Genomic DNA, 20,841 nt, shown 5'->3' with positions numbered 1-20,841 from the left:
AGGCTGCCTTTGACTCCTTCCTTCCTTCCTCCTCCGGGGACCCTGGCTGCTCACGCCTGATCGTTCCTGAATTGGGAGCCCCCATCACCAGCAGTTCAGCCTTCAGAACGTCGAACTCATCCCCTTCTAATCTGGGACACAGGAGCCCGCCGTCCTGGTGGCCCTTCCCCTTCCACAGACCCAAGGACCCCAGCCCTCCTGGTGCAAAACTCAGGATTCCTCCCAGCCTAGATATTCAGGTACTTCTAGGTAAGAACCAGGCGTCTGGGTTTCCAGCCGTCCCTCCTTGGCCAAGGGTCTCTCTCTCAACCAAGCAGGATGTGCGTCTTGTTCTAGGTTACTGAGACCTGAGACCCTTTACTGCAGTGCAGTAATGCCTGTACCTGGCCAATCGGTCTCCTCCAGTTAACAAAATGTAAAGAAACTATGAGGGACTAAAAATAACTGTGTGCATGCGCATTTGGGTCAAATTCTGGACAATAAGATACAAACAGACCAAAAAGCCCAACTGCCACTTCTGAAGAGCCAGGAGCAAAAGCAGGGCACTACACACATACACCACCAAGAGGGTGGGCAAACTGCCTAAGCCGCCCCTCCACCCCACCCCTGGACACATCCTTACCGTCACCCCATAGAAGGGACCAGCTCGCCCCTCCTTAAGGGAAGTTGTTCTCCCTTTGTTTTCCCCTGCTATAGCAGGAGCCCCAGTAAAACCTTGCCTGAACTCCTTGTCTGGCCTCTTTATCAACTTCAATTGATTAAGTAGGCCAAGAACCCTCATAGTTAACAGTGGTCCTTTTTTTCTCCCTCGGACACTTCCTCTGGGAAGATACTTTTCCATTTCCCTCTCGAAATCCAGCCCCTCTTCTTCCCCCATCCTCTGCAAATGTTGCCTCTAGTCCACATGACACCTTAGTAAAAACTAGAGATGCCTCCCCTCTCCCCTTCTCCAAGCTCAACCTCACATCAGGACACTTGTGAGAAGGGGAGAGGCTGGGTTTTAGACCAACCCATTCCTAGGCCGTGTGTCTTTGTGCAGTGAACAATCTGCTCTATCTCGGGTGTTCAGAAGGCCTAGTATTTTGGGAAGTCAGGTCCTCCCTAAGATCCTCTTTTCTGACGCAGCCTATTTCAGCAATTACAAGCCCAGTCTCTCTCCAGAACTACAGCTTTCTTTGCCAGTGTGTGCATGCTAGTAGCTCAGTCATGTAGGTTACAACTCTTGTGACCCCATGGACTGAAACCCACCAGGCTCCTCTGTCCATGGAATTCTCCAGGCAAAATACTAGAGTAGGTTGTCATTCCTTGCTCCAGGAGATCTTCCCCACGCAGGGATCAAACCCAGGCCTCCTGCATTGCAGGCAGATTCTTTATGGTCTGAGTCACCAGGGAAGCTGGAAAAGTGAAAGTCACTCAGGCATGTCTGATTCTTTCCAACCCCATGGATTGTACAGTCCATGAAATTCTCCAGGCCAGAATACTGGAGTGGGTAGCCTTTCCCTTCTCCAGGGGATCTTCCCAACCCAGGATCAAACCCAGGTCTTCCGCACTGCAGGCAGATTCTTTACCAGCTGAGTCACAAAGGAAGCCCTGGGGAAGCTGAGGACGCACCCAAATGCATTCCCCCAGGACCCAGAGTCTCTTCTCTTCAGGATTCTGAAACCTTCCTTCTTTCCAACCCCTGCAGCTCCCCGACTCATCCAGATTTATGAAACATGATTTATTCCTTTGGGAGAAGGGACAAGGGAGAAATTGATAGACCAATAAATATTGCACAGGGCACTGGTGAAGGCAAGATCCAGGCCGAGGTAGTTTCTGTAGAAAGGGTGAGGGGCCTGGGCAGCGAAGGCACCTGAGTTTTGTTGTCGGGGCCTGAGTGGACGTGAGCCTTGGTTTCTGGTTCCTCCTGGCCCCCAGTTTTCTGCCGGGCACAAAGCTCCCGACCCCTTCAGCCTGGACAAGCTGATTAGCAGTTGACCAAATGGCTTGCCTTATAAGTAGCGGCAATTGACAGAAAGACCAGGTCTCCTTCATAAGTTCTGATTGGTTGCTTCTCTGCAGGGACAACCGGCTGCCCAAGGTTGGCAGTGCCCGGCAGCTGTCTCACTGGCAGTCTGCCAGAGGACCCGACTAAAAGGCTCTCATTGGCTGCGGGCTGGAGCTCCGCCTCAGTGAACATGATGGGCATTTTGCCCCGTACGGGCTAAAGTGACAGTGATATATGGCCTCCGGAGGGCACAGTTTAACAACTGGGCCTGGTGGTGTGTAGCGTTGCACGACTGTGATTGGTTGGCCCTCCCTCCTCAGCCAAACTATGTTTAGAAGTTTACGATGAAGGACTGAATAAGAGATGGACCAGAAGCAAAGCCAGAAAGCTTTGATTGGCCGTTCATCGGAAGAGAGGCGCCTGGCCACGGCGGGCTGCCTCAGTGGGTGGTTTTGTTTACGAAAACAGCATAACGGAAGTGATACCGAGTAACTGGAAGTTGGGGAGTGGCGAAGCATCTTAGCCATGATTGACAGCCTGTCAAGGAGGAGGCGGCGCTTAGTTCCCAACCAGGTGGCTGGGTTGGGCTGGCCCGAGAGGTTTCTCTAAGGAGTTGTCATCGCTAGGTGCGGACTTGGGGGAAGAGATAGTAGCCAACAGGTCTAGTTTGGGGAGGCCCGGGGGCGGGTACATCCCGACGGTGGGGGGCAGGGCTTGCAGGTGGGCCAGGGCCCTCTTTCCGTTGAAGGCCACGTCACAGCCTGACTGGGCTAGAAGCCAGTTCTCCACCTCCGACTGGAGCCACTGGGAGGTCTCTGCTGGGGGAGAGGAAGGGGTTGTGAGGTCAGACCGACCCGAAGGACTAAGAGTGGGCAGCGGGGAGGGTGCAGGACAAGGAATAAGAGGGGTCTAGGTCTGGAAGAAACCTAGCGGAGTGGGACAGAGCCTAAGAGGCTCTACGTTGGGGCTCTCACCTGGGGACCAGCCAGGGACTCTAGTTCAGGGAGGAGCCATCTGGGCTCTCTAGTAAGGGAGTATTTGGGTAGGCATATAGGAAGCAGCGGACGGGGAGGGGGGAGCATACCACAACAGGAGTACGATCCAAGACTCCTATCGCGGTTGAGGTTGAGAGGTCATCCCAGGGAAGGAGCAGGCCCACCGAGATGGGAACTGGGTCAGGGGTCCCGACTGTTGAATCTGGTTCACCAGCGCGAGCCGGGTTTGGGAGGCGGGCATCGTGGGGATGGAGTCTCACTGGGGCAAGGCCATCTGGGACTAGGTACTCTCTACTCCGTAGTGGCGGGGTGGAGTTTGTTCCAGGTGGGGCCACATCTGCGCCCAGCAGTTAGGAAGGGGCGGGGCCTATGGGGAAAAGAGCCGCAAGAAACGGGGCGGGACCTAGCAAGTGAGGGGCTGCAAAGGGGTGGGGCCTCCTGGCGCCTGCGGGCCTACCTTCCGGCGGGCCCTTTGCCCCCAGGGGCCGCCGGGCCAGGAAGCTGTGCGCAAGCAGAGCCTCTTTGGTGTGCTCATCCTGTGCGCGCAGGACCAGGGCGCTGAGCAGCTCTGCGTTGTTGGACGTGCTGCGGTAGTAGAGCATGTGTGCCAGCTCCAGCGCCTGCGCGCTGCGCCGATGTCCGAACATCTGCATGCGGGACAAAATCCAGGAGGGGCGGGGCCTGCGGGGACTCCACGCCCCGCCCATACACACACCCCACCCAATCACATACGCACCCATATACAACCCCACCCATACGCACACCCTTAGATCACTCAGGCAGGTACGGCCCTTCCCAAGGGCTCCTGGGACCTCCGCGGCCCTCTCTGGCTCAGCTATTTTTACGCTTAACCCACACGCTCTCGCCCCAGTGCCTTGGAGGCCGCTGCCCCGGTTTGCTTATCTGAGCCACGTCACAATGGATGTGTTCGATGATTCACTGACAAGAGTTTTAGCCTGGGCACTTTTCGTTACAGTTTTTTTTTTTTAAGTCCTATCATCTAGACACATACTTAAGTATTTCCAGATGATGTGTAGAATTTGCTTCAAAATAATCCGGTGGTGGTGGGCGGGGTGGGGGGGGTAGGGGGTGTCTTTAGGTGAAGCCTGATTGTTACTAATTGTTGATGCTGGGTGCTTACAACAGAGGAGCTTATCATACTATTCCATCTGTGCATTTGTTTGAAATAATTTTTTAAAAAGGTCTTAAATATTGTAAAGAGAAGTGTTGTTGTTTAGTCGCTAAGTCCTGTCCGACTCTTTGGAACCCCTGCCAGACTCCTCTGTCCATGGGATTTCCCAGGCAAGAATACTGGAGTGGGTTGCCATTTCCTTCTCCAGGGGATCTTCCCAACCCAGGGATTGAACCCAAGTCCCCTGCATTGGCAGGTAGATTCTTTACTGCTGAGCCGCAGGGAAGCCGAAACAGAAGTATTAATGGACAACAAATACTTGATGAGCCGCTTTCCGGAAAGAAGAGAGGGAGAGGCAGGTCTGGGGCCCAGCTGTCTACTGGCTGCCCCTTCCCCACCCTCCATCCCTACTGCCTGGACCCCTTTCCTCATTCCTGTTGTCCCTGAGGAGGGAGAGGAGAGCTCATCAGTGCCCTCTGGGACTCACAGTCAGATTCATCCACCCAGATTTGTCCTTTCATCCAAGGCTGCCGGGTCCTACAGCCTGCAGGCCTGGATGCCAGTCCTATCTCTGCCCCTCCAGCTGTGAGGCTGTGACTAAGACCTAAGTTTTCGGGTAGCCCTGTCTGTGAGCCAAGGCAAATGACAGAAGGTGAACCAGAAGTTAATAAAAAATAGCGCAGAAGCTGGCCAGTCACAAGTACTTAAAGATTAGTTATTGAGTATCTTCTGCCCAAAGAGTGTTGTCCACCCTATGTGGAGACCTACGGTGAAATGCCTCTGAAACACAGCCCTGGAAAATCGCTGAAATGGCCTGCACAGCCCCAATGACAAGCTCTGTGTGAACTGCACTCTTCTTACAAGGCCAGCACAGTCAGTTTATGTCCCTGCGTTGGAACTAATCACCAATTTCTTTGGTTTGAGGCAAGATGCAGGAATTGGGTGTGTTCGCAACTGTTATGAAAAATACATTGGGTTGTATGCCTGTTTCTGCCAGGCTTATGGAGTGGAATTCTTGCAGGTTAAGTGAGCAGGTCATGCCAATCCGAGGCAGACACGTGAGGCCAGACCTCTCCCTGGAGACGGCTCACCACTGGCCAGCTGAATGTCCCTCCAACACTCGCTAAGACCCATGCTGAGCGCCGTGTCTCTCCTTACCCAACTCCTCAGTCCCTTCTTCCTCCTCCCCTGGGGTCCATATCTGAGATGGCCCCACCATCTACGCCATGACAGATCAGACCCCTGGCACCATCCTGCCACCTCTCGCCAGCCTGTCACTCTCTGGCCCCATCCTCCTGCCTTGGCTCTCTCTGCCCTGTCCCCTCCCCTCCAACCCACATAATGCATCACCCAGGCTCCTCCCAGGCCTGTTTCCCCTACTCCCTTCTCTCTGCACAGCCCGAGCTGCCCCTGCCCCTCCCCTGCTCACACCCTCACATGGCTCCCTAGTGCCCTCAGAGACTCCAAACTCTGTGGCCTGGCCCCAGGGATTTCTCCCACTCAATATCCTGCTCCTCTGCCATGAATGCACCCCATGCTGAATGAGCCCAGTCTACCCTGATGGTTGCCCTGAGCACACCCTGCTCTCTTGGGCTTCTGGACCTTGGGACAGGCCAGGTGGCTTCCACTCTTTTCTTGAAAAAACACTCACTGTCTTATCGTCAAGGTTCAGGATAGATATCGCTTTCCACAGACAAGCAGCTGCATCCCTAGGTTCCTACAGGGCCCACTACCACCTCGGTCAGGCACATGGCTGTCTGTCCATGGGCCCCGCGCCTCTCCCTTCAGGACAGGACCAGCCCTGAGGCATCTCTGGGATGCCAGCTCAACAACCCTTCTCAGGCTGCCCCGTGGGCCTCCCTGGGGAACCAGGACATGTCAGGAGCCCCCTCAGCCCAGGAAGTCCGGGAGGGCTTTCTGGAGCCTCTGAGATGAGGGTGAGGAAGAGTTGGTCAGCCTAGCAAAAGGATGCATGCGTGCATGCTAAGACGCTTCAGTCGTGTCCGACTCTTTGCAACCCTATGGACTGTACCCACCAGGCTCCTTTGTCCATGGGGATTCTCCAGGCAAAAATACTGGAGTAGGTCACTATGCCCTCCTCCAGGGGAGAGTATGTTTCAGAAGAAGGAACAGCATATGCAAAGGGAGAGAAGCGGAGAGAAGCAGGGGTGGGAGGAGCTACAAGTATATCTTGGTGGAGCCGAAGCTGAGAATTGTGTCAGATGAGGCCGAGGAAGCAGCGTCTCTGATGCCAGGTTGTGAGCAAGGGAGTAGCAGGGCCAGCCCAGGGACCATCGGGGATGGGCTGGAGGGGATCACTGGGTGGCGGAAGGCTAGGAAGAGGGTCTGAGCTGGAGCTGAGACAGAGGAGAGGAGATGGGCACAGAGAGCCTGGGAGCGGAGTGCCAGGGGGGCAGGAAGGACGGGCTGAGGACTGACAGATTGGGGGGCAGGCAGGGTAATTTCCAGGGGTCTAGTCAGTGATTTGGGGACAACGGAGCCATTCACAGATGGAGAACAGGAGGAGGAGCAGGTGGGACAGACACTGTCCTCCACCTGGCTGCTCCAGACTCGAGTGTGGAGCTCCTGGATCTAGGAGGTCGGGAGGAGTGGCTTGTGGAAACCGTGGAAGTGGATGAGCTCTCTGGGGGAGGGGTAGGAAGAGGGCCGTGAATCCTGAAGCAAAATTAGCCTCCCAGGTGTCTGATCAGAGCAGCTGTCCCGACATGCGGAGCTGGGGAGGAGAAGGGGGTTTCAAGGGAAGATGGATGTTCTGTGGGCAGCTGGATGGGGGCCAGGGAGGCCTGCGTTTAAGGCACGGAGGGAGTCCCTGGTAGTCTAGAGATTAGGATTTGGCTCCTTTGGTGCCATGGCCCGGGTTCAGTCCATTGTTGGAGAACGCAGATCCGACAAGCCAAATAAATAAAGAATGAACTTAAGGAGGCTCAGCCTGGGGCATGGAAAAATGTCTAAAAGGGATCAGGAAATGAACAGGTGAACTGGACTTTAAACTGGGTGTCAGAGCCCAAGAGACTCAAGAGTTCTCCATCCCCAAGGGCCACTGAGAGGTTGGACAATGGTCCTCCCTGGACTGAAAATGCGCATGTCCTCCCCAGAGCAGCTCAACACCCTCTTCCCTCTGCCCCTCTGCCCTGTCTGTGGTTGCCACATTCCCTCTCTGCTTACAGCCCTTCCGTGGCTCCCCTCTGCCCTGATGACGAAGCCCAGAGCCCCTGCCTTGGCATTCAAGGCCCTCGCCACCCCTCTGGGGCCTTGCTTCTCCAGCCTGCACGCCAGACTCCATCCCTGTGAGATTCCCCAGGCTGTGCTCACCGCGCCCCTTCTCCACCAGGCTCAATCCCCGCCTTTCAGAGCTTCCCTCAAATGACACCGGACCCCTGGTCCTCGGCAGGAACTGCTCCCTGCTCAGCCAGCGCAGCCTGGTTATTATCTGTGGGATTTATTACCAGGCTTCCTAACAGCCCGTTGGGATGGCTGAAAACAACTTGAAAATCAATGAACCAGCAAGTGAATGATTGGGTACAATGGACAACTCGTGCCAGTTCGCACATTTGGGGCCAGTGCCAACCCCAGGGAGAATCAGTAAAAGGCAGCCGCCTCAAGGCAGAGCTTGAGGTTCAGCAAGTAAAGCACAAGTTGGATACCAGCCCCCATCTGTCCCTTCGGCCATGAATCCTTGGATGATGAACAAGCTGCATAGCTGAATGAGGCCACCCTGCACTCACATGTAGCAGAATCAGGAAGGGAGCATGTTCAGGACACAGGCCCCGGTCCCAGAGTTTGGGGGCGGAGAAGCCCAGACTCAGAGGACAAGAGCCCAATCAGCAATAACAATAATAAAGGTAAAGGTGACCTCTCATATAACACCTTCTGTACTATGGGCCAGGTTCTGTTTTCCATGTTCAGCGTATTAATGCATTTAATCACCACAACAACCCACTGTCATCTCTGCTTTTGAGATGCACAGAGAGGATTAAGCAGCTTCTTCAAGGTTACATAGCTTAGGACTTCCCTGGCACTCCAGTGGTTAAGACTCCACACTTCCACTGTAGGGGGCATGGGTTCGATCCCTGCTTGGGGAACGAAGATCCCACATGCCACATGACATGGTTCTCTCTCTCTCTCTCACTCACACACACACACACAAAAGCTAGAAGAATAGGTCACATAGCTAGAAGATGGTAGAACTAGATTCAAACCCAGGCAGTCTTGCTCTAAAACACACCCTTCACCACATCTCCAGGTGCCCACTGAGTGGCTGTGAACACTTGTGTCACACTGGCCATGTGCCAGCCCTGCACCCAGTGCTCATTAGACTCACTCATCTCTTTCTCACAACAGCCCTCCTAGGAGGGTCTCATTCTTTATTAAGCCCATTTTCCAGATGAGAAAACTGAGGCTCAGGGAGCTCGAGAAACCCTCCCAAGGTTGTGTTGAGTGAATAAGGAAGGGAAAGCAAGCCCAACCCGAAGCAGGAATAATCCACAAAAAAAGAGAAACAAACTGATAGAGTGGTCTGACCTTCTAGCTGATCATCAAAGGGCAGGCTTGGTGTGGGGGGTCCCTTACCTTGGCGGCCCGCAGGCCCATGAAAGCAGCGAAGAGCAGCAGCAACAGGGAGGTGGCCATCTTGAGGTCAGAGAGCACCACCATGCCCACGTTGACAAAGAACGCGACACCCGAGACGACCAGTGTGATGTTGAGGATGGCACGCTGCAGGGTGGACGTGCGCACCTTCAGCTCGGGCAGCAGCTGCTCCAGGCCCTCCAATGGCGTATCCTTGAAGCTCTTCAGCACCAAGTGCCCCTTCTTTGTTCGAGCTGCTAGTACCACCCGCTTAAAGTATCTCCTGATGGCCAGAGATGGAGGGGCGAGGACAGTCAGAACAGCCCCCGGGAGTCCCCCTCCTAGGACATTCTCTCTGGCTCTGAAGTCACACCATCATTTTAAAAGCTACTTAAAAATGGTGGGAGGAAAGTCAGATGTAAGCTAAGTGTCCAACTAGAGGAGATCACTAACATGATGCAATCCCCTATTATTGGACACATAGGTTGCTTCTGATTTTATGGACTTGATAAATGAGAGCTGAATAAAAATTCTTTAGTTAACGTTCAAACCCAAATTCTATATATATTTCAGGGTATCTGCTAGGTGCCAAAGAGTGCTATTTAGCTCTGGAGAGACAACAAAATGAGTCAGTCACTGCCTTTGTGGAGCTTATAGTCCAGCATGAGAGACAGATCATTAAGATAATTAAACAGACAGTCTGCAAGTATAAATATCTCCTTGGAATAGATTTCTGGAAGTGGAATTATTGGTTTAAGGGATATGAGAGGCTTTTTGTCTTTGGTTTTTATCTTTGAATTCGTAACCATATTTGATAGTCTGATTTCTAGATGGCTTGGGTGACTGACAGGCCCCCTGGCCAACTGTGACACGATATGGCTCTCTAACAATATCTGTATTTAACTATGTGTTAAAAACACAATGTTCTTCAGAAACCTGGTGGTACCACTTTTTCAGAATGTGGCCTTCCCTCTCTGAGCCTCAGTTTTCCTCATTTGAAAAATGGAGAGAAATGTCCCTACCCCTTCTCTTCCCCTAAGATTGCAGCTCTTATTTCTCCTTGGGAAGAAGAGGAAGTATTTCATTGACCCTTTCTCCTTTCTTGACTTCCCACCCAGGTCCCAGACACCCAAATCCAGACACTGACCTGTCAGTCCCCTCTCGACTCTAACCTTGCTCCCTCTTGCTGCAGCTGGGGAACAGGGGCCGCCTCACCTCTCTGCGGGGGGCGATTTGAAGAAGACACGCTTGGAGCCCACGCTGGACTTACGGGGCATCTTCCCAACTCGCTGGCCCAAGGCCCAGAAATGCATGTAGATATACTGGTCCAAATTTACTGTCACCTGCCAAAGGGAGGGAGAAGGAAGCAAAAGCAGCTGAGCGTAAGCCACGGTGTGAATGCAGGAGACTAGAATTACATGCCTCATCCCCAGGGATCCTCTGCCTCCCCACCCACTTCCCAGACTCATCCTCCTCCAGTGTGTAGGCAGACAGCCACGTATGGTTGTTCATGTTGTACACTGCACAAGGACACACCATCCAAGATGGCTCCATCCACAGCATAGTCATCCTTATGACCATATTCCCTAGCATCTATAACGCCACTCATTTTAAGGTACTCTTATCATTTTATGAAGCAACTAAAAGGGAAAATATATTGTCAATTAAACTATGCAACATGGGCTGCCCTGATAGCTCAGTTGGTAAAGAATCCACCTGCGATGCAGGAGACCCCGGTTCAATTCCTGGGTTGGGAAGATCTGTTAGAGAAGGGATAGGCTACCCACTCCAGCATTCTTGGGCTTCCCTGGTGGTTCAGCTGGTAAAGAATCCGCCTGTAATGCGGAAGACCTGGGTTCAATCCCTGGGTTGGGAAGATCCCCTGGAGAAGGAAAAGGTTACCCACTCCAGTATTGTGGCCTGGAGAATTCCATGGACTGTATAGTCCACGGGGTAGCAAAGAGTCGGACACGACTGAGTGACTTTCACTTTCGCTTTTCAAACTGTGCCACACTACTGCTTATAAGTCACAATCCAATTTCAGAGATGGTAAAGTCTGACTTTAGAAAAAAGCACATCTTAAAATCACCAAAATGTGGTGATTTTAGTATTTTGATTATAATACTACATTATTTAGTATTTTGATTATTAGTATTTTGTTGACTTTTTCTTTTGGCTGAGCCATGCGGCTTATAGGATCTTAGTTTCCCGACCAGGGATTGAACCCAGGTCCCAGCAGTGAAAGCGCCGAGTCCTCACCACTGAACTGCCAAGGAATTCCCGTATTTTGTTGAGTCCCGTATTTTTAATGGTGAGTATTTTGTATTATTTATTATAGTCAGCCCTCCATAACTGCAGGTTTCACATCTGTTGATTCAACCAACTATAGGATTGAAAAAAATTTTAATTCCAGAAAGCAAAACTGGAATCTGCTGTGTATCACCAACTCTTTTACACAGTATTTACATGGTATTAGGTATTACAAAGAATCAGAGATGATTTAAAGTATGCAGGAGGATATGCATAGGTTATATGCAAATACTGTGCCATTCCATATAAGAGACTTCAGCATCTGAGGATTTCCATACCCTCAAAGGCACTGGAACCAATTCCCGCCCCCGACTCCAAAGGACAGCTCTCTTAATAGTTTTCAGGCAGATGGTTAGAGTCTCTAGTCCTAAGACCTGTATCTTATGATGCTTTTCCAACAGGTGGCAGTGAAGTTACCTGAGAAGAGGCACCTATTTCTATTTCACCAAAGGTGCCACATGGGCTAGTGTTCAGGACTACAGCTCCCACCAGCCTCTGCTTCCCAAAGGTTCCACCCCTGCCCAAGGTCTCCTGAGAGTTTGGGTTATTTTCTGGAAGACAAGCACCTGGACCTCATCTTGAGGGTGATGGACCACCAGAGCATAGGCCAGGGTGTCTTCCGTGAGTGGGGAGAAGTTGGCCTGGGCCAGCAAGGGTTCCAGGGCCTGAAGTACTTCCTTCTCATTGGACAGACGCTGAGGGTCTGTAAGTGAAGGCTGGTCAAGAGTCTCCCTGTCGGGGTTGATGGGATCATACAAGGCCTGAGGAGAGAGTCAGAGAGAAGAAAAATGGACTAGGTCAGAGCGTGAGGGATTGTGGGTACATGTAAGGATGTTCCTGGCCCCATATTTTAAATAATGGGTTCCCCCAAGGCTGGATTTGGGGCCCTCTTCCCATCTCTCCCCTCAAGCTCACAATAAGTTGCCTCACCATCCCCATGGCCTTAAACACCACCTCTATGCAGATAACTACCCAACTCACATCTCCAGCTCGGATCTCTCCTCTAAGTTCTAGACCTAATATCCATTTTTGGTTTGTGGGCCCTGTCCTCCCCTTCCCCCACAGTAGTAGAGAAGAAGGCGACTGTGGGGCTGCCCAGATAAGACTACATTTCCCGGCCTCCTTTGAGACTAGGTGTGGCCAGAATTCATCCACAGAATATGAGCAGAAGTAACAGATACTTCTTGCCCCTCCTGCACCTTCCACTCTTTCCTTGTTCTTAACAGCTTAGAATGCTCTCCTGCCTATAACCGAGTTCTGAGCCCACATAGATGAAGACGGGGCCCTCGGGGGATGGCAGAGCAACAACATGGAAGGAACCTGGGTCCTGGCATCATCTCATGAGGAACAGAGCTGATCATCTACTGTGGCCCACTTACCACAAGGCTGTTAAATGGGAGAGGAAGAATCCTCTACCTTCTTTAAGCCATTGCCTGTGGGGTCTGCTTGTTACAACAGCTAAGTCTTTATAGGAACTAATACAAACTCTCTACCTGACATTTCTTTGGGATGTCACAGGTGCCTCAAATCCAATATGTCAAGCCCACAAGATCACATCCTCCCATCCCCATTTTCCAACAAAATAACCATCCTGGATGCCCCCTCCCAAAGCTACTCCCCCCAGCCATCCCTGGCCTCTCCCCTGAGCATCACATAGACAATAATGCTCCCGATTCTCATAGACAATTATGTCTCTGACATCTCCAGTTGGATGTCTAATGGCATCTCAGATCTAACATGATCTAAGGAAAATGCTCCATTTCTTCCTCCTCCCCACCTCAGTCTTCTCCTTTCAGGGAATGGCACTGTGATCCACTCAAATGCTCTGATCAAGAACTCTGGAGGCATCTTTGATTCCTTTCTTATCATCACCCCCATATCTGATCCTTGAGCAAATTCAACAGACTCTCCGAATTGTTCTGGACTCTTATCTTCCTTTCCATCCCCACTGCTGCCTTCTCATCCCAGCCACCATCGCCTCACACCTAAACAGGTACCTCGGGTTTCCACTCTCCCACCATGTCCAAACCAGTCCCCAGGTGGCTGTCAAGAGGAGCTTATTGAGATAAACAGACCCTATCCCTCCAGCAGCTTCTCACAGCATTTGGAATAAAATCCAAACTCTTTCTATGACCTTCAGTGTCCCCATAGAACTGGGTAATGCCTTGTCCATCTCATCTTATGCACCCATCAATGCTTCCCAAAATTGTTGACTGAAAGAATGAATGGATGAAAAAAAAAAAAAAAGCTAGGGACTTCCTTGGCAGTCCAGTGGTTAGGACTCTGTGCTCCCAATGCAGGCGGCCCAGGTTTGATCCCTGGTTGGGGAACTAGATCCCACATGCCACAGCTAAGAGTTCGCATGTCACGACTAAAGACCCTGAGTGTTAAAACAAAGATGGAAGATCCTGCCTGCTGCATCTAAGACCCAGCACAGCCAAATAAATAAATATGTCAAAAAATTTTTTTTAAAGAGCGAGCTTCCAGGTGGCTTGCCTATTTGTTCACAGAGAGATGGGGAGTTTCAGGGTGACATATAATGAGTCCCAGATTATCCAACAAGCCGCAGAGGGAAGCATCCATCCATAAAACCAGCCCCTAAACCCCACCCTCTGTGTCTCTCAGGAGAGGCAGCCTTAAGGAACAACACATCAAGGTCAGGGGAACCTTTTGTTAGTGGAAGGAAACCAGGGAGGGGATATTCCAAGCGGGAGGAATGGCCTGGGCAAAGGTTTAGAAATGGGAAAGTCCAGGGTCTCCGAGACAATGGAGCCAGGTGTCTGATGATGTAGTAGAGAATCTAGCTCAGCAAATCCTCATGTGAACTAACTCCAAGGGCCGGTTCGTGCTGGCCCAGAATAGGACTGGGACCCAAAGTTAAGGCCTGTGTCCAAGTTCTTCCAGCCAGGCTGACAGAGCAGGTCCCATCGGCCATGTTATCAAATTCACGGAATGACCTTGAGAAATGCCTTTCCCGGGGCTGAGCTGCAGTTTGAGAGTGAGGGAATCTCAGAGCTGGAGGAGAGAGAAGTGCATTCGTCTAACGTCTGCTGCAAAACAGATTCTCTTCTGGGAACTTTGCATGTGCCCATGGCTTTGAGCCAGAAACCTGGATATGGCGGGTGACCCCTGCTGTTCCCTTTCTTTGCATGATTTATTAATCATGATGATTCCACCTCCAAAACAGACTGCCACTCCGCCAGGCTCTCTCCTCCCCACCAGCCCTGCCCAGTCCACACCACCATCGCTTTCTCCTGCCTGGATGAGCCAGACAGCCGTCTCCAGGGCGCTTCCAAACGCCCTCGCCTCCCTCCTCGCAAGACCACTCTCAAGCCCGCTGTGTCCCAAAGTGGGTCCTGAAACTCCTCCCCAGACCTGCTCTCCCTCACCCCCATCTTCTCCATGTCAGAGAAGAGCATTCTTCCAGGTGCTCAGGCCCAAAGCCTCTGGTCATCCTGGGCTCCTCTCTTTCTTCAACCCATCAACAAATCCTGATGGCACCCATTCAAAACAGATCCAGGATCTGGCCACTTCTCATATCCTGGTCGGTCGTAATGGCTTCCGCGCCAGTCTCCCGGCTCCCATCCTCACCCCCGGTCTGTTCCCGGTAGAGCCACCAGAGGGCGCCTCTTGTAACAGAAGTTAGCTCACGTCTGTTCTCCGCTCAGAGCTGTTCCCTGGCTCTCACCTCACTCAGAGTCAAAGCCAAGTCTTCACTGTGTCCCACAGGGCCCTGAAGGATCTGGCCGCGGGCCCCTCTCTGGCTCATCTCCAGCTTTGCCCCTTCACTCACTCACCTCTAGCCCCTCCTACACACCATGCACACTCCAGCCACCGGGCCTTTGCACTTACCATTCCCACAGATCTCCACGTGGCTCACTCTGGCCTCTTTCAGGCTCAAATATCACCCCCTCAGTGAAGCCGTCCCTAACTACCCCACCTGAAACTGCAAAAAACACCTCTCCTTTCTTTTTCTCCTTAATTAGGGTTACCAGCGGAGAAGGCAATGGGAAGCCACTCCAGTACTCTTGCCTAGAAAATCCCATGGATGGAGGAGCCTGGTAGGCTGCAGTCCGTGGGGTCGCTAAGGGTCGGACACGACTGAGCGACTTCACTTTCACTTTTCACTTTTACACATTGGAGAAGGAAATGGCAACCCACTCCAGTGTTCTTGCCTGGAGAATCCCAGGGACGGGGGAGCCTGGTGGGCTTCCGTCTATGGGGTCGCACAGAGTTGGACACGACTGAAGTGATTTAGCAGGGTTACCAGATTTAGCCAAAAAATAAAATACAGGACACCAAGTTAAGCTGGATTTCCAGATCAACAATAAATAATTTTTCAGTTTAAGTATGTCCTGTGCAATATTTGAGGATTGTATTTACATGGACATAATTCTACTTAAAAAAGAAAAATTTCTCATAGCTTATCTGAAATTCAAATTTAACTGGGTTTAGAGGGTTGAAGAGTGTCCCCTAAAAATTCCTGTCTCCTGGGAACCTCAGAACATGACCTCAGTTGGAAAAAGGGTCTTTGCAGGTATAATTAAGGTATCAAAGTGAGACCATACTGGATTAGGGTGGGCCCTAAATCCAATGAGAGTGTCCTTATAAGAGACAGAAAAGGACAAACAGAGAAGAAAGTGATGTAAAGATGAAGACAGAGATTAAAGTGATGTGTCCACAAGCCATAGACTGCCGGAAGCTTGGAGAAAAGCATAGGATGGGTCCCTTCCTCTGAGGCTCCGGAAGAAACTAACCCTGCCAGCACTTTGATTTTGGACTTCCAGCCTCCTGAACTCTCAGAGATGTCTTGTTTTAAGCCACCCAGTGGATGCTCATTTGCTATGGCAGCATTAGGAAATAAGCTGGGTGTCCTGTACTTTATCCGGCGCCCTATCTGTGGTACTTAGCACTTCTTAACAGATTTTACTTCTTTACCTTGTGGAGAGTCAGTCTCTCATTGGCACGTGATGCCATGAGGCAGATTCACAGGCGCACCACTGAGTCCTGGGGCCTGGAACCATTCCGGGACATGGTAGGTGCTCCGTAAACATGCACTGAGTGAACCCAGTGAATGAGTGCATAAGGGAAAGGAGGCCCAGAGAGAGGTCACCTGCCAAGGTTGCCCTCACTCCTGGTGAACGACAAAGCTGGCGTCTGAACTGGGGCTCTTCTTGTCCTTTGCCTGCTCCAAACTGCTTTCTCAAGGGTCTTAGGTCAACAGCAAATGGTAACCCAGTGTGTCTCACTCACCTCTGATGCTTCTACCCACCCTCTCAGGGTCTCCGTTTAAAATCTGCTGCCTCGGGACTCCCCTGGTGGTCCAGTGGTTAAGAATCTGCTTAGCAATGTAGAGGATGTGGGCTTGATCTCTAGTCCGGAAACTAACCCACATGCCACAGAGCAACTAAGCCCATGAGACAAAACTAGAGTGCCTCAACGAAAGATCTCGCGTGCCAGTTAAGACCCAATGCAGCCAAACAAACAAATAAATAATAATAAAATAAAATATGCTGTCTTGGTGAGAATGTATGTCTTTGCTGCATATTCTTTCTATGTTTCAATATAGTTAAACATTCACATAACATTTTAAAATAACCTTTTAAAGAAAAAGAATCCTGTCTCCAGAGGCCAGAGATGCCCCAGAGAAGAGCTTGGAGGCCAGCAGACAGGAGCACTAATCTTGGCTCTGCCATTTGGGACCTGCCTCATCTTGGGCTCAATGGGGTCCTCTTGGAGCTTCAGTTTCTTCTTCTGCCAGTGGGGCTGCTGGCAGCTACTTGGTGCTGCAGGGAGTTGATAAACCTGATGCAGAGGGGCCAAGGCTGCTACTCATCAGAGCAAGAGGGGGAGCTATGGGGGGCAGGGGCAGTAAAGGGTTAATTCAGCAGGCCTGAGTTGTCCAAACCTTGCACATTCCAAAGACCTGGCCCTTGAAGGGTTCCTGGGAGAGAATCTTGAAGCACTCACTCCCCAGGGCTCAGTTAATGTCCCTGGTGGTCATGCAGGTTGTACTGTCTAGATCCTCCCAGGACTGTTTCTTAGCCCAGTCTCCTTCCTTGACTTCCAGCCTATGGACATTGACTCCATCTCTCTACCCAGATGTCCAAGAGGCAGCTCAAATTTCCAAGTCTAAACTGAGCTCTCAGTCTTCCCTGCAGACCTGTCTCTGCTCTGCTTTCCACATCTCAGTAAGTGGCAGTCATATCATTAGGGAGGTGCGGGCATGAACTGCTGGAGGCCCCCCTGACTTCTCTCTCTCCCTCAAGGCCCCGCCCACTCAGCCAAAAGCTGATGCCTTCCAACCATTACCTGGGCCTGACCACTTTTCACCACTTCCACTGCTATTACTCTTGTCTGAGCTGCCATTATCTCTTACCTGGACAAACATAATAGACTCTTTAATATGTCTCCCTGCCTCTGATGGTCTGTTCCCTGCTGAGCAGCCAGAAGAATCCTATTAACACCCGAATCAGTTCATGACCCGCCGCTGCTCTGAACCCTCCTGTGGCGGCTCCCAGCTCGCTTACATAAAAGCCATGTCTTCAGCACGACCCATGAGGCCAGGCACAATTTCCCCTCACTCCCTCTCTGCTGTCACCTTCTGTCTTCTTTACCTCCGGCCAGTAGTTAAACTGCCATTCCCCTAACACTCCAGGCCCTCACACCTCAGGGCCTTTGCAATTGCTTTACTCTTGAAGAAGAGAACATTTTATCAATGTTTTTTTCTCGAAAAAGAGGACGTTTCTACCTGAAATGTCCATCTCCAGACACCCATCAAGCTCACTGCCTCAGTTCACTCAGGTATTAGCTTATCTGTCACCTCCTCAGAGAAGTCTTCCTTGACCACCCTGCCTAAATCAGGCCCTTTTCTTGTCGCTTTCTATCCCACCTTCAATGGCACTTACCACTCCTGGGTGTCATATTTTACATTTTTTGTTTTCAATTTGGCCACACTACGTGCTGAAGAGCTGACTCATTGGAAAAGACTCTGATGCTGGGAAAGATTGAGGGCAAAAGGAGAAGGGGGCGACAGAGGATGAGAAGGTTGGATGGCATCACCAACTCAATGGACATGAGTTTGAGCATGTCTGAGCACCAGGGAAACAGTAAAGGACAGGGAAGCCTGGTGTGCTGCAGTCTATGGGGTGGCAAAGAGTCAGATACAACCAAGTGACTGAACAACAACATGGCATGTGGGATCTTAGTTCCTTGACTAGAAATTGAACCCACAGTCCCTGCATTGGAAGCTCAGAGTCTTAACCACTGGACCACCAGGCAAGTCCCTTACATTTATTCATTTATCATCTTCCCACGTGGAATATCAGCTCCAGAAGGGCGTGGCTTCATCTGTTCTGTTCACTGCTGCATCCCTGATGCTTAGAAGAGGGCTGGACTCCAAGTAAGCACTCAGAGAATTTTTGCTGAATGAACAGATAAGCAAACAAGGACAACAGGGCCACAGGGTCCCCGTTCTCACCTGCAGCTGGGTCAGGACGTGATGGTAGTGGAACAAGGTACAAAAGTCCACGTGGGCTGTGAACTCCTCCAAGGCCGCCTTCTCCGCAGGAGTGGAATGGAACTCCTGTTACCTCGGGAAGCAAAACATCTCTTTAGGCCTCTCTCTTCTTCCTCATGGGGGAGAATTCTTTCCTGAGCAGCCCAGACAATCAGAGCTCTGGGCGCTTTAAAATTTTGTGGGTTTTTTGTGGGGGTGGGGAGGGAGAGTGGACAGATCAATTTCACTGAAAGAAACTAAGGTACCTCTGAAGAGTGAAAAACAGATGGCTGAAAGAGCTAGGGTTTCAAGTCACACAATGCTTATTTGTGTGCCAGGAACTGTTTGCTGGCATCATCTCATCCTCCAGAGGACACAAGAAGGCTGATGGAATTATAATCCTCATTGTTCAGAGGGGACACCTAGGTTTAGGAAAGTCACTTGCTGAGGGCCACACTGTCCGTAAAAGAGAAGCTGAGACTCTAGACAAGGCCTGGTCCAGAGCACACACATTTATTCACTATTTTAGCATTCCTACCTCAGTGCCCTGGGTGAATGCCATCCCTTCTCTGAGTCTGTCTCCTTATTGGCAACAGAGGATCACACCCTCTTTCTAAAAAAACCAATAGTGACAATTTGATGTGATTATATGTGTCCATATATCTAAATGTGTGTTTATGTGTGTGTATATATACTTCTGTATATGGATAAAGCCCAGCACAGAACTTAGGCCATACAGAGGCATTTTAGTTCAGTTCAGTTGTGTCCGACTCTGTGACCCCGTGAACCAAAGCACACCAGGCCTCCCTGTCCATCACCAACTCCCGGAGTTTACCCAAACTCATGTCCATTGAGTTGGTGATGCCATCAAGTAATAATTATTAAATGAAGGAACGATGATAGAGAATAATCACAAGTATGATGGTGACAGTGGGGTAAGAACTTAAGCTCTTACGGTCGAGCAAGTATCTACTTGACTCACCCTAATCCCCACCCTGCTCTACAGTCAGTACACTTTGGTTCAAATCTGAGTCACTGGTCATGACCTTGGGTGAGTCACTGCCCTTCTCCTGCTTTAGTTATCTCCTTTGTAAAGTGGGAATGATGGTGGTACCTCTTCCTGGGTTGTTCATTATTCAATAATACAGGGAAAATGCTTAGCAGGGTGCCATATAATAGCGCGGTGTAATATAATTACAGCTTCGTTGGTATAATAATTATTACTAGGTAGCAGTCATTGTAATGAGGATGAAGATCGTACCCGCCTTGTAGAGGGTAAAACCACCCCCCACGTGAGTGCTTGTTCAGCCCTCAGAATGAGCTGGAGTCTGGAATCGCTGCCTCGTCTACATCTCGGCAGTCAGCCCCCAGCATTCCAACTCCTCGCTCACCTGGGCCTATAAAGGGCAAAGGAACTACAATTCCCAGGGGACGCCAGGGCATCCTTCTACAGCTTGAAGGGCTGTACCGCCGCGAGGCCTGCCGGGATTCGTAGTCCCCAGGCTCTTGGACCCGGGACGGGCGGTACCTGTATCAGGAGGCGGAGCAGCTGCTCTTTGGAGAAGGGGATATACCGTTCGCGGTACTGCTGGGCCCAGTCGCGGGGCTCCGTGGGGTTCCACATCTTGCGGTACTCCCCCATCTTGGCCGCCAGTGATGACAGGGCCCGGGGGTGACCGAGAAACGAGGGCAACAGAGGCCATACTCGGACACTGGATCCCCAGACCCCTCGGGTCACATGAAGCATGGCTAGACCCTTTCCCCGCAGCCTAAACGAGGGAAATGGGGAGAGGTCAAAAGTTATCTGGGGGAAAGGTGCCCCCTCCACCTCCGCGTCCCAACTTCCAGCGGCCGTTTCTACCCCAGGCAGCGGGTAGAGCCCATCCGCCCGCCTCGTAGGCCCTCCTGTCCATCCCCTCCCACACTATTCAGTTGGCCTGAGTCTCAGGCAGGAGTTTTGGGGGAGCGTTTTGCGGGCCCAGAAGCCCTGTGGTGACACAACCTCTGCGGGGTCTAGACGTCAGGTGAATCTTAAGAGTATAGGATATGCTCGGAAAGCTACATAGAGTCTGCAGGGCCGCCCACCCCCGGCCATGCAATCTTTCACCCTTTCCCTCACCTTTAGGCAACGCTCGACTGTCATTGAGCCTCCTGCGCATGTGCAAAAAGGCGCCCTGGGCCTCCAAGGTTCGGCTTCAAGCCGCCGTAAGACGCATGCGCAATGCCTCGGTCATCGAACGGAGTCCATGTTCTTCTAACGCCCAGTCGCGACTACGCATGCGCAGTCTGCCTGGCGTGCTTCACGCGCTTTGCCTGGTCTCGGCGCATGCGT

The 20,841-nt window shown here is 51.4% G+C and overlaps 1 protein-coding gene across 7 annotated transcripts; it reads right to left on the bottom strand.

Moving 5' to 3' along the window:
• Positions 1 to 93: 93 nt before the first annotated feature.
• TMEM143 (transmembrane protein 143) lies at positions 94 to 20,770 on the bottom strand. 7 transcript variants are annotated; one of them, XM_055411714.2, is made up of 8 exons: positions 20,629 to 20,769; positions 20,038 to 20,278; positions 18,492 to 18,596; positions 11,578 to 11,772; positions 9,917 to 10,044; positions 8,705 to 8,984; positions 3,440 to 3,629; positions 94 to 2,802 (listed from the first exon to the last, which is right to left on the bottom strand). In XM_055411714.2, the coding sequence occupies exons 2-8, from the start codon at positions 20,254 to 20,256 to the stop codon at positions 2,546 to 2,548; spliced, it is 1,374 nt and encodes a 457-aa protein (XP_055267689.2). In that variant the 5' UTR covers positions 20,257 to 20,278; positions 20,629 to 20,769; the 3' UTR covers positions 94 to 2,545. The 7 variants fall into 7 exon arrangements, with proteins under 7 accessions (XP_055267689.2, XP_055267688.2, XP_055267690.2 ...); XM_055411713.2 differs by having other exon boundaries at positions 94 to 2,805; positions 20,629 to 20,768; XM_055411715.2 differs by lacking the exon at positions 18,492 to 18,596 and having other exon boundaries at positions 94 to 2,805; positions 20,629 to 20,770.
• Positions 20,771 to 20,841: the final 71 nt, after the last annotated feature.

The sequence above is a fragment of the Moschus berezovskii genome, chromosome 22, assembly GCF_049115385.1.
Source record: "Moschus berezovskii isolate FMDL1 chromosome 22, NW_MosBer_1.0, whole genome shotgun sequence".
Classification (NCBI taxonomy): domain Eukaryota; kingdom Metazoa; phylum Chordata; class Mammalia; order Artiodactyla; family Moschidae; genus Moschus; species Moschus berezovskii.
This window is presented reverse-complemented; position numbering and strand designations above follow the sequence as displayed.